The sequence below is a fragment of the Amblyraja radiata genome, chromosome 41 (genome assembly GCF_010909765.2).
Source record: "Amblyraja radiata isolate CabotCenter1 chromosome 41, sAmbRad1.1.pri, whole genome shotgun sequence".
NCBI lineage: Eukaryota > Metazoa > Chordata > Chondrichthyes > Rajiformes > Rajidae > Amblyraja > Amblyraja radiata.
Window position 1 is genome coordinate 11,041,598 of NC_045996.1, and position 26,609 is coordinate 11,068,206.

The following is a 26,609-nucleotide window of genomic DNA, read 5'->3' on the forward strand; positions in this document are numbered from 1 at the left end:
AGTGAGACCACACCTGGAGTATTGTGTGCAGTTTTGGTCCCCTAATTTGAGGAAGGACATTCTTGCTATTGAGGAAGTGCAGCATATTTTGGTTGGCAGGACTGTCATATTCTGAGAGTTTGGAGCAGCTGGGCTTGTATACTCTGGAATTTGATGCAGACTTACAGAACTGACATTTAAACCACCACTCTCTCAATCCTGGCTTGTGAGTGGAATGCATATCCTGAATTTGTCTGCAATTGGCAGCGACACTGTTTGGCATCTTCGGGCATTTCTGACACTTGTGCGGAGGCAAGCGTTTAATGCTTTATCATCCTCGGCTTATTTTTCACGATTATCTACCTGTGTGAAATGAATACACAGGTCCGAGCGATAGAGGCAACTGAGCATTACCTTAATCGGTTCCCTCCGGATTAGAGTAATACTAATTTAAATTTTGAGCCACTTAAATGTAAAGTAAAATCCTTTAAGACCTTTAGTATTACTACTACATCAAGAGCATGAGAAAGAGCTTGAGGGAGTGTGAGAAACAGAGAACCCAGGTCGCACTAGCTTCTCATCTTCATCCAACAAACAGCTAACAATGGCCAGTTATTCCTTCATCATCGTTACTTTTTTGCATCTTTCATTCATTGTTCTTTATCTCACATCGTCTATAATATATTTTGTTTCCCTTATCCCTGAAGAAGGGTCTTGACCCAAAATGTTACCCATTCCTTAGAGTGGGAGATTACAACCTTCACATGGTCCACCCTGTTTCGACGAATGCAATCAACCTGGCGTGCACAAATGGAAGATCAAACAAAACAAGTCTTACAACTTTAAGCTGTGCACGCCATACGCAAGAAGAAGAAGACCCATTCCTTCTCTCCAGAGTCCGCTGAGTTACTCCGGTTTTTTGTGTCTATCTTCGTGAGAAACAGTAATTCCGCAGATTCACAACTTTCTGTGCCCTTGACTCCGCTATAGAAACATAAGACAATAGGTGCAGGAGTAGATCTTTCTGCCCTTCGAGCCAACACCGCCATTCAATATGTTCATGGCTGATCATCCAGAATCAGTGCCCAGTTACTGCTTTTCCCCGTATCCCTTGCTTTCTTTATCCTTCAGAGCTAAATCTAACTCTCTCTTGAAAACATCCAGACTATTTTTAAGAGGTAGTCAAAAAAGCTGGAGAAACTCAGCGGCTGCAGCAGCATCTATGGAGCGAAGGAAATAGGCAACGTTTCGAGCCGAAACCCTTCTTTGGACTTTCTTTAAGAGCTCTAACTAACTCTCTCTTGAAAGCATCCAGAGAATTGGCCTTCTGAGGCAGTACACTCGGTGGGCCTAGAGGGCTGCTTCCACGCTGTATCTCTATACTCAACACTACATGGTGTTCAAGAAGGAACTGCAGATGCTGGAAGATCGAAGGTACACAAAAATGCTGGAGAAACTCAGCGGGTGCAGCAGCATCTATGGAGCGAAGGAAATGGGTGATGTTTCGGGCCGAAAACCTTCTTCAGACTATCACACGGTGATAGCATTGGATAACAGAGAATCAGGATGTATTTAAATGTACTGACTTGCATGGCTGTAACCAAACTGTTGCTTCTGAAATGGCAAGTGTTAAATTAGCATGAAACACAATTAAAAAAATCAGCAGAATTTTATTTCTTAAAATGTATTCCTTCTTTTCGACTCTCAGAGGCATATTCAGCCAGTGTTTGACACAGTTCATGTGGAAAGTTGCACTGCTGGGGACGATGTAATTGGCCTGTAGTCTCTCGGGCACGTGCCAGCACATCCAGGGGTTGGGTCAAGCAGAGCCCAGCTGCTGCTTCTTACTGGGGGGTACATCTCCATCGTCCTCGCCTCCAGCGTGACAAGACTCGGACTAGGTGGTCCATTTCTTCACCCATCCATTCATTCATTCAGTTTCGAGTATCTTCTGCTTACCAAGTCCCTGTAGAACTGAAAGATCTTCTCCGCTGCCTTCTGGCATATCGCAACACACTGCTGGAGCTGAAACAGAAGGCAAGCACGTTAGCAAGGTCACAAGGAGTGCCTGACATTATTGACAGAGAAGGGGGCAGTACACCTAAACACTGATGCACTGGAAGGAAAAATTACCAGTAGGAAATCTCACTAGCTTTTTGCTACTTTCGTGATTACTTATTTTTTAATTACACTCAAGTGTTTTATTGTCATGTGCCCTGAAATTCTTGATTGGTAAAATCCCCCAAAGGTTACGGGGAACAGGAAGTAGAACGGTGTTGAGGGTAGAGGGTATCCCGTGGAAACCTGGCAATGCATGCACAAGGAGTCCAAGCTGCTGCCAATTGTCAAATGAGCAGAAGACATCCATGAGGATTATTGATGATAAAATGGGATAGCCTGCCCCTATAGGCCTTCTATCAGTAGCCAAGACAAGGAGGAAGTAAAGACCGAAATAAAGAGGAAGGAGGGCAAAAAATAAATAAATGGTTGCACACTGACCTCCTCAACAGAAAAGGAACCCTTTGTGGACAACGTGAGCAGTTGCTTCTCAACACTGTCGATGGAGAAGGTGAGGACAGCAGCTGCCTCCTGGAACAAATAAGAGGAAGAATTAGAGGCTGGCGAGCCACCTTCCCGCAATGAACGCAACGATGGTAACAACAATGAGTAGCAACATCTATTCAACGTTAGTTAAACTCAACCATCTGGTAATCGACAGCAGTACAAGTCATCCTTTAAGATAATCAGAGAATGGGGTTGATCTAGGAACCAATACATTAAATCGTGACTTGAATGATAGTGTCATGAGGCCCTGTTGGTAACATTCTCGCTCCATGAAGGATCCTCTAGTCTAGCATAAACCGAGAGCCTAGAAATGGCCAGTTGTGCATCCTACTGCAATCCACTCCATGAAAAAGCAGTCGATGCGTCAGCAGGACTGGTGGGCGGCAGCTTCGACCACCCCGGGGCGCGGTGATTGAGCCGCGGGACAGTTTTTAACATCGCCCGGTGGGGGATCGCCTCAGCGCAGAGGGAGAAGAGGAGGGAAGAGACTGCAGACCTAAAGACTTTTGCCTCCATCACAGTGAGGAGATGCTGGGTGGACTCACTGTGGTGGATGTTAATACGTGTTTATTGTTGTTTTTTATTGTATTGTATTGTATGTATGACTGCTGCAATTTCATTCAGACTTCGGTCTGAATGACAATAAAGGCTATCTAATCTAATCTAAAGCTATACACAAGAGATACACAAAGTGCCAGAGTATTTCAGAGGGTCAGGCAGCATAACTGGAGAATAAGGATGGGTGAGGTTGCGGGTCAGGGACCTTCCTTAGACTGAAAGTAGAGGGCGGAGGGGGGGGGGAGGAGGAGGGAGCATTGAAGAGATGGAGGCAAGAGTCATTCATCACTCTGGGAATACTGGTGTGTTAGCTGGCTGGTTTAGTGGCAGCACAGTGTCGCAGCAGGGACCCGGTTCATGTGCTATCTTCGTGGAGTTTGCACATTCTTCTTGTGACTGCGTGGGTTTTTTCTCTGGGTGATCCCACATTCCAAATACGCTTGGATTTGTAGGTTAATTGGCTTTTGTGAAATTACCCCTCATGTGGATGAGAAAGTGGGATAACATAGAACTAGTCTGGACAGGTGATCGATGGTGGCATGGACTCGGTGGGTCAAAGGGCCCGTTTCAATGCTGTACATCTAAACTAAACAATTAATTAGTTGCAAAACATTCTGGGGTGCAGAGGATGAAAGATGAATCCAAACTCCTAACAGCAATGGCAGATTAATTAGAAATTGAGGGCTCTTAAGAGTCCAGGGATTTCACATCACCAACCTTCTCCATCGTGGTTGTTGGATCTAGAAGGATGTTTCTGTCAGAGTCGATCATGCACGTAATCCCGCAGAAGACACTTTTCATTGGGAGCCCAGCATCCATTAGTGCCATGCAGGCAGCGTTTAGGCAACAAGACAGCAGCTACTCCTGGCTGTTAAGGATCTCACGGGGAATGGAAACTTCAACAACAGAAGTTGGCAAAATGGTGCTTACCTTGAAAGTTGTAAATGGTGGGATTGAGCCTGATGAGAAAGTTCATTGAGTATCAATTCCCTTCTACTTTATATTCATGTACATCATTTATGGAAAACTGAATAATTAAAATTGCACCAATGCATTTGCTGAGGCTTAAGGAATAATATGGTTTAGAGGTGCAGCACGGGAGCAGGCCCTTCAGCCCACCGAGTCAGTACTGATCAGCAATCACCCCGTACACTAGTTCTATCCTACATACAGCCGAGAGGCATCTGTGGGGGGAAAGGAATGGTCAACATTTCTGCTTGAGACGCTGCATCTCAGTCGTGAAGCCCCCCCCCCCCCCCCCCCCACACACACAGAAGCTGCTCGACAAACTGGATTCCTCTAGCAGATTGCTCATCAAAACAGGATGTTGGTGGGACTTTACCACATTTATTATCACCATAATTATGTCGTTGGGTCCTTGGGCAAGACACTTCACCCACCTTTGCCTGTGTGTGAATGTGTGTGAGTGACTGGTGGTGGTCGGAGGGGCCGTAGGCGCAGATTGGCAGCCACGCTTCCGTCAGTCTGCCCCAGGGCAGCTGTGGCTACAGAAGCAGCTTACCACCACCGAGTGTGACTGAGGAGTGAATGAATAATGCGATGTAAAGCGCCTTGAGTATTAGAAAGGCGCTATATAAATCCCATCCATTATTATTATTATTATAATTCCTACTTTACAAGACCAACTAGTCTTCATCAGCACTAAAGCAATTTGGAACATCCAAGTGGTAGCATGTTAATTGAAGGTTTGGTTTAGTTTAGTTTAGAGATACAGCGTGGAATCAGGCCATTCAGCCCAACAAGTCCACACTGACCAGCGATCCACACACACTAACACTATCCCACACACACTAGGAACAGTTTACATTAATACCAAGCCAATTAGCCTATAAACCTGTACGTCTTTGGAGTGTGGGAGGAAACCAGAGCACCTAGGGAGAGCGTACAAACTCCATAATACAGCACCCGTAATCAGGATCGAACCCGGGTCTCTGGCGCTGTAAGGCCACAACTCTACCGCTGGGTTACCATGTCTTTCTGTTGGAGCCTATGGGGATCAGAGGCTGGCACGGAGACCGACCTGTCACCACGGTCAGGATACAGATCCAGAGTCGTGGATGACCTGCAGTACGACGGTGATGGAGGACCGCGGGTGCAGAGCTGTCAGCACGGTGGCCTCACAGGTGTTTCGAATCATCTGCTCCTTGCTCTTCTCTGCGACACCTTTGGAAAAGCAAAATCAACGTGAATGCATGACGTCAGATAATATGTATAACAGCAACAACATTCTCTGACATCAATCGGAAGAAGGGTTTTGGCCCGAAATGTTGCCCATTTCCTTCACTCCATAGATGCTGCTGCATTGCTCCAGCACTTTTGTCAACCAACAATATTCTCAACCCAGCAGGCCACAAGACATAGGAGCAGACTTGAGTCTACTCCACCATTCAATCAGGCCGAGCTATTTTTCTCTCACAACTCCATTCTCCTGCCTTGTCTCTGTAACCTTTGATGCCCTTACAAATCAAGAACCTATCAATCGCCACTTTAAAAATACCCAATGTCGTGGGCCCCACCGCCACCTGTGGCAATGAATTCCACAGACTCGCCACCATCTGGTTAAAGAAGTTCCTCATTAGAGGTACTAACTACTTGGGTAACACAGTGCATTAGAGGATCTGTGGTATTATCAACTTGGGTGGCACAGTAACACTGCCTCAGAATACTTGAGACTCCTCAGATCCAGCCTCAGGTACTGTTGTCTGTGTGGAGTTTGCATGCTCTCCTTGTGACCACAATCCCCTCCTGCCAAGTGCTCTGGTTCTCTTCCATATCCCGAAGATGTACGGGTTAGTAGGTTAATTGGCCGCTCTAGATTTTTCCTAGTCTGTCGGTGAGGGGGTAGAAGAATCTGGGGAGAGTTGATAGGAATACAAGGATTGGAATATTCTCAGTGGTCTACAGGGAACGGTGGACTGAAGGGCCTGTTTCTGTGTTCTATGACACAAACCCACAGTGGATGAAGAAGCAAGCTGTCAGAGTGCTCTATAAAATGTTTACTTTGCCAGAGACTTCTCAAAGAAAGTTTTTGCGTTTGTGTACGAACTATTTCCCACCAGACTGCAATCCACCCAGATCCCAATCTACAGCCCACCTAAAACAGTCTCACACGTCAGTCTTCATTCTTGCCCAGGGAGCTAATTGGATGTTTCCCTCAACATGGTCTCTCGGGACTTACTTGGTAACCCGACTTTTGGCTTGAGTAGGACATCCAGCGTGGCTTTGTCGAAGATCTCTTTGCTCACTTTCACCTCGGCGGGTCCGTATACAGCAGCCAGAATTGTTGTATCTCCTGTGATTAAAACATATTAGCACAGGCAGGTGTCAACATTGCCACAGAGGGTCAATACGTCGCAACAATGCGTTTAGTGATGCTGTTACAACTTCTAAAAAGTAAAAGTTAACCAGGTGAAAAGGTATCCTCTTGACAACAGAAAAAAATAAATCAGCTGCACTGTTTAATTGTAGAAACAAAGACTTGCAGATGCGAGTTTCTACCAAAGATAGACACAAAATGCTGGAGTAACTCAGCAGGTCAAGCAGCATCTCTGGAGAAAAGGGATAGGTGATATTTAGGGTCAGGACAAGGCACAATGAGCTCACCATCTCATACACCACCTACTAAACCTAAGTGGATGCAAGACATCCTCAGTCCCGAGGGACCACTGGAGCAGAGGATAGTGTGAGGTTGGTACAAAGCAAGGGGGAATCAATGGGATTAGTTGGAAGGGGGGGGGGGCAAGTTTACCCCACGACAGAAAGGGGAGGAGTTGTACAGTTTAAACACAGCTTATGGAAACCTGTTTAAGAAGGAACTGCAGATGCTGGAAAATCGAAGGTAGACAAAAATGCTGGTGAAACTCAGCTGGTGAGGCAGCATCTATGGAGCGAAGGAAATAGGCAACGTTTCGGGCTTCTTGAAGAAGGGTTTTGGCCCGAAACGTTGCCTATTTCCTTCGCTCCTTAGATGCTGCTGCACCCGCTGAGTTTCTCCAGCACTTTTGTCTACCTTATGGAAAGCTTTTCACAGTAACATAGAAAATAGGTGCAGGAGTAGGCCATTCGGCCCTTCGAGCCTGCACCGCCATTCAATATGATCATAGCTGATCATCCAAATCAATATCCCATACTGGCCTTCTCTCCATACCCCCTATTCCCACTAGCCACAAGGGCCACATCTAACTCCCTCTTAAATATAGCCAATGAACTGACCTCAACTACCTTCTGTGGCAGAGAATTCCACAGATTAACCACTCTCTGTGTAAAAAATGATTTTCTCATCTCGGTCCTAAAAGACTTCCCTCTTATCCTTAAACTGTGTCCCCTTGTTCTGGACTTCCCCAACATCGGGAACAATCTTCCTGCATCTAGCCTGTCCAACCCCTTAAGAATTTTGTAAGTTTCTATAAGATCCCCCCTCAATCTTCTAAATTCTAGCGTGTACAAGCCGAGTCTATCCAGTCTTTCTTCATATGAAAGTCCAGCCATCCCAGGAATCAGTCTGGTGAACCTTCTCTGTACTCCCTCTATGGCAATAATGTCCTTCCTCAGATTAGGAGACCAAAACTGTACGCAATACTCCAGGTGTGGTCTCACCAAGACCCTGTACAACTGCAGTAGAACCTCCCTGCTCTTATACTCAAATCCTTTTGCTATGAATGCTAACATACCATTCACTTTCTTCACTGCCTGCTGCACCTGCATGCCTACTTTCAGGCTCCTGTACTGTAGATGGTTTATGCATGCAACCTATAACGTAGCTACCTCAATCCCACTTCTGACGCCATGTAAAGCATCGACGTCTAACACACTGTAACCTTAACTGAGTCCTTTATTATAGCACATGGTACACATGTCCCAGCACTGACAGCACCTAGTCTTCAGGCGTGCTAGAACCAACAGGGAGGAACAAAGGGAGGATCTCACAGTTATACTGATATGAGTAGGCGTGATTAGTGGTATTGAGGTAGCTACGTTATAGGTTGCATGCATAAACCTATAACCTGAAGGTAGCAGGGAGATGAGTGTGTGGCCAGGATTTTCCAGCATCTGCAGTTCCTTGTTAAACACTGGCTTCTCCCTGCCGGCCGTGGCCGTGGCAAGCAGCACCCACCTTGTGTGAAGCAGGCCGAGCCGTCGGGCCGGGACAGGAGTCCGTGTTCGCAGCAGAACGGGCGCAGAAGCTGCATCTCGCCCCCAACAGCCGCCGCCATTTTTGTTTCCCGCCCACCCGGCGGCGCACTCTACACGCGTCACCGCGCCTGACGGACAGCGCCCTCCACCAATCAGCGGCCGGACCCGCCCACCCCGGCCAATCCGCTGCGGGAGAGGCAACCCGTGACGCGACCTGCGCGACATCCCCCATCCAGGCCCCCACAAGCACAGATGTCCAACGCACGCCTGGTTTAAATTAGTTTCTCTGAAGGGAATTTCTCGGCGGTTATTAACTTTTTTAAAGGCTTGATTATTTTATTCGGGTTGGGGGTCGGTGGGAGTGAGGGATGGGTGGGGTCCTGGGGTTGTGTATGTGAGGGTGTTGACACTGTGGGGCAACAGCAGCAGCAGCTGGGCTAGAGGGTGAAGATGGCGGCGGTGGTGATCAGACAACTGGGCAGAGGCTGGCGCGGCGTCCGCTGCTCCATCGCTGCCGGGGCTCGGCGGCCTCTCTCCGCCAGTGTAAGTCAATGTCACGGGGCTGCGGGGCAGGGAGGGGAGGGAGGGAGGGGAGGGAGGGAGGGAGGGGAGGCCGGGGAGGCCGAGGCGCCGCTGCGGGGTGAAGGGCGACCGGTCAAACCTGCTGCTGGCCCGCGGGCCGACAGTCAAGACAAGACTCAAGTGTTTTATTGTCCCCTGTCCCAGATACAACCGTGACATTCTTACTTGTAGAAGCACAACTGAATCTGTAAATCCTTCAGATCCCACAAAACAACACGCAGGTGCTGTCAATGACTCCAACGTACGTGTATATATATATCATGTGTGTGTATATATATATATATACACACACATGATATATATATTTGTTGTGTGTGTGTGTGTGTGTGTGTGTATAGTGAATTAAAGGATGTCCCTGTTGTGCTTCAAAGTGTGTGTATCTATATATATATATATAGATACACACACTTTGAAGCACAACAGGGACATCCTTTAATTCACTATACACACACACACACACACACACACAGAACAAACACACACACACACACAACAAACAAACACACACACACAACAAACAAACACACACACACACATACACACACACACACAACAAACAAACACACACACACAACAAACACACACACACACACAACAAACACACACACACAACAAACACAAACACACACACAACAAACGCACACACACACACACATACACACAACAAACAAACACACACACACACAACACACACACCCAACAAACCCCCCACACACACACACACACACAAAACACACACACACACAACACACACACACACACACACAACAAACACACACAAAACAAACACACACACACAACAAACACACACACACACAAAAAACACACACACACACAACAAACACACACACACACACACAACAAACAAACACACAACACACACACACACGCACACAACAAACACACACCACACACACACACACTCTGTTTGGTTTAAACCAGCATCTTCAGTTCTCACACACACACACTTCAAGTTCACATTTATTGTCACGTGCGTGAATTGGTACAGTGAAATTTGAGTTGCCATACCACTAAAAAAAACACAATACACGATAAGAGTTTAACATAAACATAAGCCACAGCGGAATCAACGTTTCCCACTGTGATGGAAGGCAATAAAGTTCAGTCATCTTCCTCTTTGTGCACACACACACACACACACACACACACACATATACTAGACCAAGTGCAGACCCGTTGGGTCTGTTTCCCCAACGCGCATCACACTCACACTAACCACCCCCCCAAACACACAGGCGGGGGGAGAGGGAGACGGGGTGGGGAGAGAAGAGGGGGAGGAGGAAAGGGGAGACACACACATATATATATATATATATATATATATATATATACATACACATACTGAAGTTTTTTTTCTTGTTTATTATATTTACAGTGTACTGTGTTTACAGAGTACTATGTTCACATATTCTGTTGTGCTGCTGCAAGTAAGAATTTAATTGTTCTATCTGGGACACATGACAATAAAACACTCTTGACTTCTGAGGCAATGTCTCGACTCTAATGGTCGTCTGTCCTCGTCCCTCCACATATACCTGGTCCTGTTTATAACACATTCCATGCTGACTGTCTCCACGCTGAATGACTCTATGGATCCAGAGATACTGTCTGACCTGCTGAGTTCCTCCGGCAATTTGTCTTTTACTTGAGTTCCTCCAGGACCTTGTCTTTTAAAAAAATTCTGTTTCCAGCATCTACAGTCCCTTAAACCCCCTCTCCACCCCCCACCCCACCTAGTCCATGCCAACCAGTGATCACCCCATCCACTAACACTATCCTACACACTAGAGACACTTTACAATTTTACCGATGTCTATTGGCCTACAAACCTGTACGTCTTTGGAGTGCGGGAGGAAACCAGAGCACCCAGAGAAAACCCTCAGGGAGACCGTACAAATTCCGTATAGACCGCACCCATAGTCAAGATTGAACCCAAGTCTCTGGCACTGCGCTACTGTGCCGGCCCATCTTAGTTTTTTCTTTGGATGAAACAATTTGTGATGTGAATGCTCTCTGCTCAGGTGGAGAGTAGAATGGGGATTACAGCATACAGAAATCAGATAACCTAGCACAAGGGCAGAGCACTTAGTAAGAGCAGTCGTTACCAGGTACAAAATCACTTCTGATAATATTGTACAAACAAACCCAGTGCGTTATGCAGTCAAGATTGGGTCGTATTTCTCTTGAGGGACAAAGAAACTGTGAAGAGTTATACAGTAGAGGGCTGTAAAATATGGGTGTTTGTTTAGTTTAGGCAAACGACGTGGTTACAGACTATTCAGCCCACCACGTTCCTGCCGACCAGCCATCTCCACACACTATCACTAGGGACAATTTGATATTTTTACCAAACCCAACTTAACCTACTTGGGTAGACATCCTAAATAATATTAGTATCTAAACCACAATCATATATTTTTTTACAACCATTATCTCCTGCATTATCTCATTGGTGATCATGGATCCTTGCTGTGTGCAAATTTGCTGTGTTTCATGTTTGCAAAGGTACTAATTACTGCGGGGAAGAACTGCAGATGCTGGTTTAAATCGAAGATAGACACAAAATGCTGGAGTAACTCAGCGGGACAGGCATCTCTGGAGAGAAGAAATGGGTGACGTTTTGGGTCGAGACCCTTCTTCAGACCGAATCTTTAGAGACCCTTCTTCAGACTGAAACGTCACCCATTCCTTCTCTCCAGAGATGCCTGTCCTGCTGAGTTATTCCAGCATTTTGTGTCTATCTACTAATTACTGCACTTTTCCCCTTTCGATTTTTAAAATTTCCCTAAATTGATTCTTTCCATTACCCTTTCAGGCTGTAGTTTTAGGATTCAAAGAAACATAGAAAATAGGTGCAGGAGGAGGCCATTCGCCCCTTCGAGCCAGCACCGCCATTCATTGTGATCATGGCTGATCGTCTCTAATCAATAACCCGTGCCTGCCTTCTCCCCATATACCTTGATTCCACTAGCCCCTAGAGCTCTATCTAACTCTCTCTTAAATCCATCCAGTGACTTGGCCTCCACTACCCTCTGTGGTAGGGAATTCCACAAATTCACAACTCTCTGGGTGAAAAAGTTTTTTCTCACCTCAGTCTTAAATGACCTCCCCTTTATTCTAAGACTGTGGCCCCTGGTTCTGGACTCGCCCCACATTGGAAACATTTTTCCTGCATCTAGCTTGTCCAGTCCTTTTATAATTTTATATGTTTAAAAGAATTTTGAATATCTCAATGAAACCTCTCCTCAGTTCCAAGGAGGATAGTTTGTCATGCGTCGCATGTATATTTGACACCTGACACTTTCCTGTTCTCTCTCCAGCATGCCGTTCATCAGCAGCAATTCACGTCGCTGGATGAGAAGCCCCAGTTCCCGGGGGCCTCCGCGGATTTTGTGGACAGGCTGGAGTTTCTCCAGCCCAACGTGATATCCGGTATTCCCATCTATCGGGTCATGGACCGACAGGGACAGATCATGAACCCGGATGAAGACCCCAAGGTTTGTCATGTGCCATCCCAAAGCAGAACTGCAGCCTGGTGCCATGTTGAACCATTAACATGCGGTCTCACAGTGGCCTGATAGGGAATAATACGTCTAAAGCCCTGTCCCACGGTGCGAGTTTATTCAAGTGCTCTCCCGAGTTAAAAAAAAATCAGACTCATGGTAAGCACAGAGAATGAACGTAGCGGGTACGTCGGAGCTCAGGGACGTCTCTTAGCGGCTCGTAACGCTAACGGCAGGTACTCGGGAAGACTCGCTAACGGCAGGTAAGCACGGGAAGACTCGTGAAAAATTTTCAACGTTGAAAAATGTCCACGAGAGCCCCGAGTACCGTGGCCATTACCGTAAATCTCCGAGTTCGAGTCAGGGCAAACTCGGGAGAGCTCTTCAAATGAACTCGCACCGTGGGACAGGGCTTTTAGTTTATTGTCAAATGTACCGAGGTGCAATGAAAAGCTTTTGTTGTCAGTGGAAAGACAATGCATGATTACAATCGAGCCATTTACAGTGATACATGATAAGGGAATACAGTATCTACATGATAAGGGAATAGCGTTTAGTGCAAGGTAAAGCCAGCAAAGTGTGAACAAGGATAGTCCGGGGGTCACCAATGAGGTAGATAGTAGTTCAGCACTGCTCTCTGGTTGTGGAAGGATGATTCCGTTGCCTGATAACAGCTGGGAAGAAACTATCCCTGAATCTGGAGGTGTGCGTTTTCACACTTCTGCACCTTTGGCTAGATGGGAGAGGGGAGAAGAGGGAGTGGCCAGGGTGCGACTCGTCCTTGATTATACTGCTGGCCTTGCTGAGGCAGTGTGAGGTATAAATGGAGTCAATGGAAGAGAGTACGTTTTGGTGATTGTCTGGGCTGCGTCCACAATTAGCTGCAATTTCTTGTGGTCATGGACTATTTTACGTTTATACATTTACACCAAGCCAATTAACCTACAAACCTGTACATCTTTGGAGTGTGGGAAGAAACTGAAGATCTCGGAGGAAACCCACTCGGGTCATGAGGAGAACATGCAAACTCCACACAGACAGGACCTGTAGTCGGGATCAAACCCGGGTAGCCGGCGCTGTAAGGCAGCAACTCTACCGCTGCCCCACTATGCCACCCTGGAAAAATATGGACTTTTCTTTTCTCAGTGATTTCAGTCCAAAATTAAAATAGCTTGCAAATGGAGTTCTCTTCTAGACCTCAGTTATTTCTGTCAGTCCCTTCTCTCAAGGCGGTTATATTATTACAGGCAGTGAAGACAGACACAAAAAGCTGGAGTAACTCAGACTGCATCTCTGCAGAAAAGGAATAGGTGATGTTTCGGGTGGAGACCCTTCTAGTCTGAAGAAGGGTCTCGACCCAAAACGTAAGTTTGAAGAAGGGTCTCAACTCAAAACATCACCTATTAGCTTTCTCCAGAGATGCTATCTGACCCGCTGAGTTACTCCAGCTTTTTGTGTCTATCTTTGGTTTAAACCAGCATTTGCAGTACCTTCCTACACTTACTATAGCAGTGTTTCCATTCCTCCACGGCCTGAAGTGGTAATTATCCCCTCCATTCACTAAGCTGGTGAGTTTTTGCCCCATTCACAGATCTACTCCCGTTCACTCTTTCTGCCCTTCCCGTAGTTGCCAAAGGAGATGGTCCTCAAATTCTATCAGAAGATGACACTGCTGAACACCATGGATCGTATTTTGTACGAGTCTCAACGACAAGTAAGTACACGGCAGGATTTTCCTCCGCTTGTTTTGGAATTTGAGCCACTAATTCTTTTCATTTATGGCTGAACTGAGAGCTGCACTGTTGATGTACCGACATTACAAATGAAATCCCTCCGCTGGGTTAGAGGAGCAAGGGGGTTCTCTCTGGTTTCCTAGCTTCTCCCAACGCCTCTAACAACAGATTGTGTGCCCCATATCTGAGGAAGGATGTATTCGCGATGGAGAGGATCGTGCAAGAATGATCCCGGGGTTGAGTGGGTTAACATATTAATGAGCGTTTGGCCGCACTGGATCTGTACTCGCTGGAGTTTAGGAAGATGAGGGGGGAGGAACCTCATTGAAACTTACCGAATAGTGAAAGGCCTGGATAGAGTGGATGTGGAGAGGATGTTTCCACTGGTGGGAGAGTCTAGGACCAGAGGGCATCACCTCAGAATAAAAGGGGATGAAGAGGAATTTCTTTAGTCATAATCTGTGGAATCCATGAGGTATAGTTATGGGGGAGATTGACTGATGTTTAGGGTGTCAGGATATTGAGGAACAAGCAAGAGAATGGGGTTGAGAGGGAATGATAGATCAGCCATGATTGAATGGCGAAGTAGACTCAGTGTGTGATCGTATGATCTCATTGTAAACTCACTGAGTCACAGTTTAAAGATAAGAGGGAAGTCATTTAGGACCGAGATGTGAAAATCATTTTTTACACAGAGAGTGGTGAATCTGTAGAATTCTCTGCCACAGAAGGTAGTTGAGGCCAGTTCATTGGCTATATTTAAGAGGGAGTTAGATGTGGCCCTTGTGGCTAAAGGGATCAGGGAGTATGGAAAGAAGGCAGGGATGGGATACTGAGTTGGATGATCAGCCGAATGGCGGTGCAGGCTCGAAGGGCCGAATGGCCTACTCCTCCACCTATTTTCTATGTTTCTACACTGCTGTTTGTGGAAGCTTGCTGTGTGCAACCTGGCCTTTGTGGCTTCCTGCATTCCATCAGTGACTGTGTTACAAAAAGTTCTTCATTGATTGTGAAGAGCATTGGTGTGTCCCGGCTTATGGCCCGTTGCCAGTGTTAGACACTGTGCCTGTGTTACAGGGTCGCATATCCTTCTACATGACCAACTACGGTGAGGAGGGCACACATATCGGCAGTGCAGCTGCGTTGGAACCAGATGACTTGGTGTTTGGACAATACAGGGAGGCAGGTAAGTGAAATGTGGGGTTTATATCCTGGGCTGCCAGATAAGACATAAGATTTAACAATAAATAGGGCCACATGGAGGCACAACAGTAAAGAAGGCTCACCAGCGTCTCTTCTTCCTGAGGAGACTGAAGAAGGTCCATCTGTCTCCTCAGATCCTGGTGAACTTCTAACCGCTGCACCATCGAGAGCATCCTTACCACTGGCATCACAGTATGGTATGGCAACTGCTCTGTCTCCGACCGGAAGGCATTGCAGAGGGTGGTGAAAATTGCCCAACGCATCACCGGTCCTCGCTCCCCTCCATTGAGTCTGTCCAAAGCAAGCGTTGTCTGCGGAGGGCGCTCAGCACGCCAAGGACTGCCTCTCACCCCAACCATGGACTGTTTTACCCTCCTACCACCCGGTAGGCGCTACAGGTCTTCTCCGTTGCCGAACCAGCAGGTCCAGGAACAGCTTCTTCCCGGCGGCTGTCACTCTACTCAACAACGTACCTCGGTGACTGCCAATCCACCCCCCCACCCCCGGACACTTATTATCACTTATTATTATTTATTTCAAATCATTTTGCTATGTCGCTCTTCCAGGGAGATGCTAGAGTTGCTGCCTTAAGGGCCCGTCCCACTTATGAGATTTTTTCGGCGACTGCCGGCACCCGTCATGGTCGCAGCAGGTGGCCGAAAATTTCCAACGTGTTGAAAACCCAGTGGCGACCAGAAAAAGGTACGACTCTTTGTGCGACTACTCACGACCATACTGGTGACATGTCGCAGGGTGGCGCCTATATAGTCGTGCATAGTCGCCCAAAGAGTCGTACCTTTTTCTGGTCGCCGCTGGATTTTCAACATGTTGAACATTTTCGGCTACCTGCTGCGACTCTGGCAGTCGCCGAAAAAAATTGCGTAAGTGGGACAGGCCCTTTACACCACCAGAGACCTGGGCCCCTTAGTTGTTCCAGCATCCTGGCAATATTTTTCCTCTTAAGTACAATAACTACAATAAACAGTTTTGTTTAATTTAGAGGTACAGTGCAGAAACAGGCCCTTCAGCACAAGTCCGCACCGACCAGCGACCCCCGCACATTAACACTATCCTACGCACACTAGTGACAATTTACACTTATACCAAGCCTATCTACCTGTAAACCTGCACGTCTTTGGAGTGTGGGAGGTGACTGGAGCACAGGGGAAACCCACGCCGGTCATGGGGAGACCGTACAAACTCCGTACAGACAGCACCCGTAGTCAGGATCAAGCCCAGATCTGTGGCGCTGTGAGGCAGCAACTCTACCGCTGCGCCACCGTGCCGCCCCTTTGTTCTCCCAGCATCCTGGCCAATATATTTCCCCTTGAGTAGAATAACCAAGACAACAGTTAAGAAGGGTCTCGACCCGAAACGTTGCCTATTTCCTTCGCTCCACAGATGCTGCCTCACCCGCTGAGTTTCTCCAGCATTTTTATCTACCTTCGATTTTCCAGCATCTGTAGTTCCTTCTTAAACAAGACAACAGTTTAATCTCTAGTTTGCCATTAATGAGATTGTGCTGTGTGCCTCTGTCTCCTGTGTAGTGATTAGGAAGGTGTGCGATTTGTAAGGGGTTCGTCATCTCAGACACTGCCAATTCATTACCATTGCTCAGGTTGTACTTTGTCACCCCTGCAGGTGTCCTCATGTACCGAGGCCTGTCGCTGGAGCTCTTCATGGCGCAGTGTTACGCCAGCGCTAGCGATGTGGGCAAGGGTCGCCAGATGCCAGTTCATTACGGCAGCAAGGATCTGCACTTCGTTACAATCTCCTCTCCCTTAGCCACGCAAATACCCCAGGGTAATGATTAGAAATCTGAACAGGTTACCTTTGCTTCATTTAGTTTAGTTTAGATTAGAGATGATACAGTGCGGAAACAGGCACTTTGGCCCACCGAGTCCACACTGACCATCGATCCCCGCACACTAACACTGTCCTACAAACACTATGGACAGATTTTTCATATTTATGCCAAGCCAATTAACCTACAAACCTGTATGTCCGAAGATCTCTGAGAAAACCCACGCAGGTCAAGGGGAGAACGTACCAACTCCATACAGACAGCACCCGTAGTCAGGATCGAACCCCGCGCTCTGGCGCTGTGAGGCAGCAACACTACCGTCCCGCCACCGTGCCGCCGACAAGTTAGTTCAGTTGAGTCTAGTTTATTGTCACGTGTACCGAGGTACAGTGGAAAGCCTTTGATGCCTGTTAACCAGTCAGCGGAAAGACAATACATGATTACAACCGAGCCATTCACAGTGTACAGATGCATGATAAAGGGAATAACCTGAATAACGTTTAGTGCATGATAAACCCAATAAAGTCCGATCAAAGATAGTCTCCAATGCGGTAGAGGGTAGTTCGGGACTGCTCTCTAGTTGTAGTAGAATGGTTCAGATGCCTGATGAAAACTCAGTCGTAGGGCATGGAAACAGACTCTTTGGCCCAACTTGTCCATGCTGACCAAGTTGCCTCATCTAAGTTGACCCATTTGCTGCTGTAACAACATTTAAAAGACAGTTCGACAGGTACATGGATAGGAAATGTTCAGAGGGATGTGGGCCAAATGTAGGCAGGTGGGACCATGGTGGAAGGGGCATCTTGGTCAGCGTGGGCAAGCTGGGCTAATGTTTCAATGCTCTGTGACCCTTTGAATATGATCTGCCTGCATTTGGCCCATATCCCTCTCCAGAACCAGGGGCCACACAGTTTAAGAATAAGGGGTAAGCCATTTAGAGCGCAGATGAGGAAACACTTTTTCACACAGAGAGTTGTGAGTCTGTGGAATTCTCTGCCTCAGAGGGCGGTGGAGGCAGGTTCTCTGGATACTTTCAAGAGAGAACTAGATAGGGCTCTTAAAGATAGTGGAGTCAGGGGATATGGGGAGCAGGCAGGAACGGGGTACTGATTGGGGATGATCAGCCATGATCACATTGAAAGGCGGTGCTGGCTCGAAGGGCCGAATGGCCTCCTCCTGCACCTATTGTCTATTGAGACGCTGCAGCTCAGTCGTGAACCCCCCTCCTCCCCCCAGAAGCTGCTCGACCCACTGAATTCCTCCAGCAGATTGCTCATCAAAACAGGATGTTGGTGGGACTTTACCACATTTATTATCACCATAATTCCTACTTTACAAGACCAACTAGTCTCCATCAGCACTAAAGCAAAATGGAACATCCCCTCTGCTGTTCCTTGCCCCTTCCTCAAGCTGCACCAGTGGATGGAGTGAGGGGTTGGGGGAGAGGGTGGGGAGTGTCAGGGAACAAGCCCAGTTTGTACTTGATCCCGTTTGGTTTTGAGTTTTCCTCTCTCCCAACGGTGTAGGCATCATTGATTGAATTTATCGTTTCCGCGTGACCCTGCTTTTTTTGACCCTCTCTCCGCTCTTTGACCGCCAGCCGTCGGGGCCGCATACGCCTACAAGATCAGCCAGGCGGACCGCGCCGTCATCTGCTACTTCGGAGAAGGCGCGGCAAGCGAAGGGGATGCTCACGCCGGCTTCAACTTTTCGGCCACTTTAGAGTGCCCCATCATATTCTTCTGCAGAAACAACGGCTATGCAATATCGACACCAACTCACGAGCAGTACAGAGGCGACGGCATCGGTAGGTATTGGCAGCACCGTACAAGGGAGATGCTGTTGGGAGCTAGACATTAAAAAAGCTGCGGGTCAGGCAGTGTTGCTGGAGAACAGGAATGGGTGACGTTTCGGATCGAGACCCTTCTTCAGACAAAGTCAGCGGAGAGGGAAACGAGAAGTATGAAAAGGCACAAAACTGTTGGGAGTTGGAGAGTTCATAGGACCAAAGAATACTGCAGCACAAAAAGAGGCAACTCATCCCCCTAGTCCCAGTACTATACTTTTCTCTTACTTCCTTGTGCCATAGAAGGAGACCATTGAATGCACAGAGTCTTTTACCCAGAGCAGGGGAATCAAGAACCATAGAACATAACTTTAAGATTTGAGAGGAACCTGAGGGGTACCTTTTTCACACTGAGGGTAGCAGGTATATGGGACAGGCTGCCAGAGGAGGTAGTTGAGACAGGTACAGTAACAACATTTAAAATATATTTGGACAGGTACATGGTTATAGAGAGATACAGTCATACAGGATGGAAACAGGTCTCTCGACCCAACCGACCAACATGTCCCATCTACACAAGTCCCACCTGCCTGCGTTTGGCCCGTATCCCACTAAATCTGTCCGATCCATGTATCTGCCTTAAGTGGTGCGATTGTCTCTGGCTTAACTACCTCCTCTGGCAGCTTGTTCTATACTCCCACCACCCTTTGAAGGAAACCTCTGGTTACTCCTAAGATTCCTTTATTAATATCTTTACCCCTTCACCTTAAACCGATGCCCTCTGGTACATGGTTGGAAAATGTTTAGAGGGATATGGGGCAAACGTAAGCCAGTGGTACTAGCATAGATGGGGCATCTTGGTAGGCATGGACAAGTTGGGCCGAAGGGCCTGTTTCTCTGCTGGCTCTTGGTGCATCTGCGTTAGCAACATGCCCCACGATTCTCTCACATATACCCATCAACTCCCCCACTTCTCCTGCTACTCACCATTGTTAGGGACAATTTGGGTTGGGAGTTATTAAGTAAGTAAGTGCGTTTATTGGCCAAGTATTCACATACAAGGAATTTGCCTTGGTGCTCCGCCCACAAGTAACAACATGACATACAGTGACAGTTACGAATGATTCAGAAAACACTAAATAATAATAATAATAAAACATTAATGATAAAACACCATTGATCAAGCATGTGAACCAACAAAATACCAGATCACCTGTGGGGAGGCTACAGATTTTTGGCTGTTGAGTAGAGCAACTACTCGTGGATAAAAACTGTTTTTTGTCTGGCTGTGGCAGCTTTGACAGTCCGGAGTCGCCTTCCAGAGGGAAGTGATTCAAAGAGTTTGTGGCCAGGGTGAGAGGGGTCAGAGATGATCTTGCCCGCTCGCTTCCTGGCCCTTGCAGTGTACAGTTCATCAATGGAGGGAAGGTTGCAGCCAATAACCTTCTCTGCTGATCGGACGATTATGGCAGCATCGTGGGTTGGAAGTGATGAGGTTGGGACTGATGTGGAAGGGTCATTGGTTGGGAGTGATAGGCTTGGGAGTGAGTTACGAGAGCCATGGCGTTGGGAGCCATGTAGGAGAGCCATGGATTGGGAGTAAAGTAGGAAGGGTCATGGTTTGCGAGTGACATCGCAAGCTCATGCGTTGGGAGTGACTTCGAAGGTTGGGAGTGAGGTGGACGGGCCACGGGGTGGGAGTGATGCAGAAAGGGCCACGGATTGGGAGTAACGAAGGAAGGCTCTTGGGTTGGAAGTGACTTAGAAGGTCATGAGACCGGGAGTGACATCGAAGGGCCATGGGGTGGGAGTGATGTAGCAAAAGTCGTGGGTTGGGAGTAACATCAAAGAGTGGGAGTGACGTAGATGCTTATGGGTTGCCAGTGACATATGAAGACAAAAATGCTGGAGAAACCCAGCGGGTGAGGCAGCATCAGACTGAAGATGGGTCTCGACCCGAAACGTCGCCTATTTCCTTCGCTCCATAGAAGCTGCCTCACCCGCTGAGTTTCTCCAGCATTTTTGTCTACCTTCGATTTTTCAGTATCTGCAGTTCCTTCTTAAATATGAAGACCATGGGGTTGGAGTGAGCGTCGGAACATCAGGGAGTTGGTAATGTCAAGCACAGTCCCTGATGTCGAGCATGAAACACAGATAATAATTTTGGTACTATCGACATCTTGGCACTCTCTCTTTCCCAATAGCTGCCAGAGGCCCTGGTTATGGGATCATCTCAATCAGAGTGGACGGGAATGACGTCTTTGCCGTCTATAACGCTACTAAAGAGGCTCGGCGCCGGGCAGTGGCTGAAAACCAGCCCTTCCTCATTGAGGCAATGACCTACAGGTAAGTCCCGTATGTGTGAATAAGTTCTCTCAATGATTCTGATTAACATATAAGATTATTAAGGGTTTGGACACGCTGGAGGCAGGAAACATGTTCCCGATGTTGGGGGAGTCCAGGACCAGCAGCCACAGTTTAAGAATAAAGGGTGAGCCATTTAGAACAGAGACGAGGAAACACTTCTTCCACACAGAGAGTTGTGAGTCTGTGGAATTCTCTGCCTCAGAGGGCGGTGGAGGCCGGTTGTCTGAATGCTTTCAAGAGAGAGTCAAGCCCCTGTCCCACTTAGGAAACCTGAACGGAAACATTTGGAGACCTTGCACCCCACCCAAGGTTTCCGTGCGGTTCCCGGAGGTTGCAGGTGGTTGCCGGAGGTTGCAGGTAGTGGAAGCATGTAGGGAGACTGACAAAAACCTCCGGGAACCGCACTGAAACCTTGGGTGGGGCGCAAGTTTCTTGATTCTTTTCTTATGGATTGAATGTGTTGTGATGTGTTAACCTGGTTTACCAGAGGGACTACAGATGGAAATTAGCCTATAGCTATAATCTTGCGTATTGCATGCAAATGTTTATAAATATGCACTGTCCTTAATAAAAACATCTAAAAAAAAAAAAAAAAAAGTCTCCAGAGGTTTCCGTTCTGGTTTCCTAAGTGGGACAGGGGCACTAGACACCTTGCAGCGACCGAGACCCGGGTTCGATCCTGACTTTGGGAGCTGTCTGTATGTTTTCCCCGTGGGTGTAGGGCAAAGATGTGCAGGTTTGTAGGTTAATTGGCTGCTTGGTACAAGTGAAAATTGTCCCCAGAGTGCACGGATGGTGTTAATATGCAGGGATCGCTGGTCACTGCGTACTCAGTGGGTAGAGGGCCCCGTTTCCACGCCGTATCTCGAGACTAAACGAAACCCCCGCGTAAAATTGAAGGTGTAATATTGCAACATACACGTGCTGATACGCTGCGCGGGTTTGTGTTGCGAACCCCCTCAGGATCGGACATCACAGCACCAGCGACGACAGCTCGGCCTATCGCTCAGTGGATGAAGTGAACTACTGGGACAAGCAAGATCACCCCATCTCCAGGCTCAGACACTACATGGTGAACAAGGGCTGGTGGGATGAGGAGCAGGAGAAAGCATGGAGGAAACAGTCCAGGAAACGGGTAGGTACTCTCCTCCCCCCCCCCCCCCCCCCCCCCCCCCCCTCCCCCCCACCCTCGGCACCTGGAAATGAAGGACCTCAGCATATTACATTCTCTTTCCAGTACTTAGTCATTGCTTGACCTGAAATGCAATCGTGGTGGACTTCATACATAACAGGCCTCAGAACTTTATAAGCAGAGGCCGTTAGACCACGACACGTCCAAATTCATGAGAGGAATAGGTCAGATATACCCACAGTCTTTTGCAAATATATTGTTAAGCTGGAGAGGTTGCAGAGAAGATTTACGAGGATGTTGCCAGGACTCGAGGGCCGGAACTGTAGGGAGAGATAAGCAGGCTAAGATATTATTCCTTGGAAGGCAGAAGGATGAGGGGTGATCTTATGGTGTACAAAACGATACATCGAGTGAGGCAGCATCTGTGGAGCGAAGGAATAGGTGACGTTTCGGGTCTGGACCCGAAACGTCACCTATCCCTTCGCTCCATAGATGCTGCCTCACCTGCTGAGTTTCTCCAGCATTTTTGTCTACCTTCGATTTTTCCAGCATCTGCAGTTCTTTCTTAAACGGAGGAATACATTGGGTAAATTGAGTCTTTTGCCCAGAGTAGGGGAATCGAGAATCAGAGGACATCGGTTTATGGTGAGGGGAGAAAGATTTAATGGGAATCTAAGGGGTAACTTTTTTTACACAAGAGAATCTGCGCATCTCTCCGATCTTTTCCTTACAAGAGACATGGTGTGTATGGGAGCACAGCTGGTTGAACAGTTGGGACAAGGACACCTTCATGCTTAACTCTGGACTGGTCCAGATCAGTAGGGGCACCGATAGCCACTGGTGATAAAACAGCAGTCCTGCCCACAACCCAACCAGCTGACCAGTTTGACGGCACTGGGCCTGTACTCGCCGGAGTTTAGAAGAATGAGGGGAAGGACCTCATTGAAACATACCGAATAGTGAAAGGCTTGGATAGAGTAGATGTGGAGAGGATGTTTCCACTAGTGGGAGAGTCTAGGACTAGAGGTCACAGTCTCAGAATTAAAGGATGTTCCTTCAGGCAGGAGATGAGGAGGAATTTCTTCAGTGGAGAATCTGTGGAATTTTTTGCCACAGAAGGCTGTGGAGGCCAAGTCAATGGATATTTTTTGGGCAGAGATAGATAGGTTCTTGATTAGTACGGGTGTCGGGGGTTATGGGGAAAAGGCAGAGGTTCCAGAGATTCACCACACAGAGTGGTGAATCTGTGGAATTCTCTGCCACAGAGGGTAGTTGAGGCCACAGTTCATTGGCTATATTTAAGAGGGAGTTAGATGTGGCACTTGTGGCTAAAGGGATCAGGGGGTATGGAGAGAAGGCAGGTACAGGATATTGAGTTGGATGATCAGCCATGATCACAATGAATGGCGGTGCAGGCTCGAAGGGCCGAATGGCCTACTCCTGCAACTATTGTCTATGTTTCTATGTTTAAGAGGGAACGATAGATCAGCCATGACTGAACGGCGGAGTAGACTTAATGGGCCGAACGGCCTAATTCCGCTCCTATCACTTATGACCTGCCGTCTCATTGCCAGGTGATGGAAGCCTTTGAGGAGGCCGAACGTGAGCTGAAGCCCAAGGTGGACTATTTATTCACGGACGTGTACGAAGAAATGCCGGTCTTGCTGCAGAAACAGCAGGAGGCGCTGCAGAGGCACCTGAAGATGTACGGCGAGCATTATCCCATGGACCATTATGAGAAGTAGATGCCATGGTGTCGATTCCCAGCCCCGCCCGCCCGCCCTTCAGTCCCGCACACACCACTAACTTTAATCCTGAGTCCACAAAGTTGCTTCCTGTTAACCCTTCGATTTCCAAAACTAATGCTAACTATGGTGACGCTCTCCTCTCTCTATAGTTGCCCAGGTCTTGGTGGCCTGTGTTGCTGTTCGCTGGGTTTTGGAGGAATCTAATGGCAGTGAATTCCTCATTCCCCTCTGAACTGCAGATGCTGGAAAAATCGAGGATAGACAAAAAATGCTGGAGAAACTCAGCAGGTGAGGCAGCATCTATGGAGAGAAGGAATAGGTGACGTTTAGGGTCTTGACCCGCAACATCGCCTATTCCTTCTCTCCATAGATGCTGCCTCACCCGCTAAGTTTCTCCAGCATTTTTTGTCTACCCTCATCCCCCTCTGCATCGTTTCCCACCTCCCTTCCCTACCACTTCATTCCTGGGCATTGGTGCTGGAACGTATCTGCCCCTCAGTGTTTGTCCAGGCCAACACATGATGTCTCTGAAATAATACACACTCTGCCACTAACCTTGCCCCTCCTACATCTCGGAGTCACGCTCTGCATCCTTGCTCAATATGATCATAGAATAATTGGAAAGGGTACATTTGGCCCAACACATCCATACTAACCCATTGCCCAGAATCTGGTCCATCAAGCCCCTATGCCTCAGGGATTATAGTGACCCAGCTTCCACCAACCTCTCAGGCAATGCATTCCACTCACTGGGTGAAGAAAGTACCCAAATCTCTTTCCCTTTACCCTAACCCTGTGTCCTCTGGTGCTATCCGAGTCTTACGTGGCATGGGGGCTTGATGGGATGTAAGCAGACTTCCCATTCTGTCCAGCAGTGGGCTAAAGGTCTCACAGCAACGCATGCGATTGAATTCAAAACACACAGCACAATGTCTACTTGGCCGTTTCCTCCATGCTTCTTGCTTGCATCAGCTGGTCAGTTGTGGGTTTAAGAGGTGAGGAGAGGACGCAGTGACTTATGCTCATTTGGAAGTGTCTTTTAGACCAGCTGAAAAGACCCTGTGTTTCAAAGTTCTCAATGAAGTTCAACCAGATGCACTCAGTTTCAATGCAATGACCCCATAGGCATCTCCCACCACCACCTAGTGTATCTTCCTCTTCTTTAACGTACATGTACATTGCTTTCCTAAGATTTACTCTTGCCTGCTGCTATAGGTGATATTGTTGATATAATTCCCGAGGTTTCTGTGCCATGCCAATATTTCTCTCTCTCTCCAAACTATTTTTATGGCCAATATTTCACCCTTCCTCTCTTCCTCTCTCCAAAATATTTGTATGACCATTAACTGAAAGTTTCCAAAGACTTTCGACTTTATGTAGATACAGTGTGGAAACAGGCCCTTCAACCCAACGAGTCCGTGCCGACCAGCAATCACCCCGTACACTAGCACTATCCTACACACTAGGGACAATTTACAGAAAGTAGACACAACATGCTGGAGTAACTCAGCGGGTGAGGCAGCATCTCTGGAGAGAAGGAATTGGCGACGTTTCGGGTCGAGACCCTTCTTCAGACTGATGTCTGGGGAGTGGGCGGGACAAAGATAGAATGTAGTCGGAGACAGTAAGACTGGTGGGAGAACTGGGTAGGGGAAGGGGATGGAGAGAGATGGCAAGGGGCTACCTGAAGTTAGGGAAGTCAATGTTCATACCGCTGGGGTGTAAACTACCCAAGCGAAATATGAGATTTACAATTTACAGATGTCAGAATGGAACCTGGGTCTCAGGCGCTGTAAGGCAGCAACTCTACCGCTGCACACCGTGCCGCCCTTAAATCCATGTTTTAATAAACAGTTTACTTCTAATGGCCCCCGTTTGCTGGTATTAAGGGTCTGATGTTAGCGCTCGCAAGCAGCTGAGGCTTGGATCTATGATATGGGGTGGAATTGCCACCCATCGCCTGGTTCTGGAAGCAAACAGTTGTGTTGAACGGAGCACCATTAAAGCCATCCTCAGCAAGTGCAATTGCTGGTGTTAATGCCTAGAGCCCTTTTTCTTTTCCAGAGGTGACCCCAGCAGTGGAGATTAATAATTAGTCCAGCAAGACTCTGGGACAGTCCTAAAGCTTTGTAAACAGTTCCAGATGCCGATCCTGGCTGCTGTACATGGGACGAGTGAACGGTGCCCTGACAAAGAGGCTAGGACCTTGTTCATATTACACTGTTCCATGATCATGATGCATTTTCCCCCTCGCTAGCCCAAACCATATGCTTCCTTGTTTAAACAATGTGAAGTCTCCAATATTCTCTTGAAAAGAGATACATCACAAACAGTTAATTATCGATATCAAAACCATTAATAATCTTTGTTTTGTTCTGGTTTATATTGTGTTGATTTATCCAGGGACTTGGCCTTGTAGATATTCTGTCAGTGACTCCCTGTGGCTTTCGAAACTCTTCGGGGTCTTGACTTAA

General features: G+C 47.5%; 2 protein-coding genes across 2 annotated transcripts; one reads left to right on the forward strand and one right to left on the reverse strand.

The window, feature by feature from the left end:
- Window positions 1-1,629: 1,629 nt before the first annotated feature.
- On the reverse strand, window positions 1,630-8,356 carry LOC116967895 (exosome complex component RRP46-like). The gene is made up of 6 exons (XM_033014544.1): window positions 8,237-8,356; window positions 6,302-6,415; window positions 5,165-5,286; window positions 3,820-3,960; window positions 2,479-2,568; window positions 1,630-2,004 (listed from the first exon to the last, which is right to left on the reverse strand). Exons 1-6 carry the CDS (start codon window positions 8,334-8,336, stop codon window positions 1,906-1,908), a joined length of 666 nt encoding a protein of 221 aa, XP_032870435.1. The 5' UTR covers window positions 8,337-8,356; the 3' UTR covers window positions 1,630-1,905.
- Window positions 8,357-8,642: 286 nt separating this feature from the next.
- LOC116967894 (2-oxoisovalerate dehydrogenase subunit alpha, mitochondrial-like) lies at window positions 8,643-24,410 on the forward strand. Its single transcript, XM_033014543.1, has 9 exons — window positions 8,643-8,799; window positions 12,180-12,356; window positions 13,990-14,076; window positions 15,173-15,281; window positions 16,940-17,101; window positions 18,703-18,909; window positions 21,093-21,234; window positions 22,219-22,390; window positions 23,962-24,410. The coding sequence occupies exons 1-9, from the start codon at window positions 8,707-8,709 to the stop codon at window positions 24,130-24,132; spliced, it is 1,320 nt and encodes a 439-aa protein (XP_032870434.1). The 5' UTR covers window positions 8,643-8,706; the 3' UTR covers window positions 24,133-24,410.
- The last annotated feature ends 2,199 nt before the right edge of the window (window positions 24,411-26,609 follow it).

What these genes read in the sequence shown, in the direction of transcription:
- LOC116967895 (XM_033014544.1), bottom strand. Translation starts at nt 8,336, where the DNA reads ATGGCGGCGGCTGTTGGGGGCGAGATGCAGCTTCTGCGCCCGTTCTGC. An exon ending in GCCAAAAGTCGGGTTACCAA is followed by an intron (nt 5,287 to 6,301) that starts GTAAGTCCCGAG and finishes GCTTTTCCAAAG; the next exon opens with GTGTCGCAGAGAAGAGCAAG. An exon ending in CAACAACCACGATGGAGAAG is followed by an intron (nt 2,569 to 3,819) that starts GTTGGTGATGTG and finishes TATTTGTTCCAG; the next exon opens with GAGGCAGCTGCTGTCCTCAC.
- LOC116967894 (XM_033014543.1), top strand. Translation starts at nt 8,707, where the DNA reads ATGGCGGCGGTGGTGATCAGACAACTGGGCAGAGGCTGGCGCGGCGTC. An exon ending in GTACAGAGGCGACGGCATCG is followed by an intron (nt 18,910 to 21,092) that starts GTAGGTATTGGC and finishes CTTTCCCAATAG; the next exon opens with CTGCCAGAGGCCCTGGTTAT. An exon ending in ATTGAGGCAATGACCTACAG is followed by an intron (nt 21,235 to 22,218) that starts GTAAGTCCCGTA and finishes GAACCCCCTCAG; the next exon opens with GATCGGACATCACAGCACCA.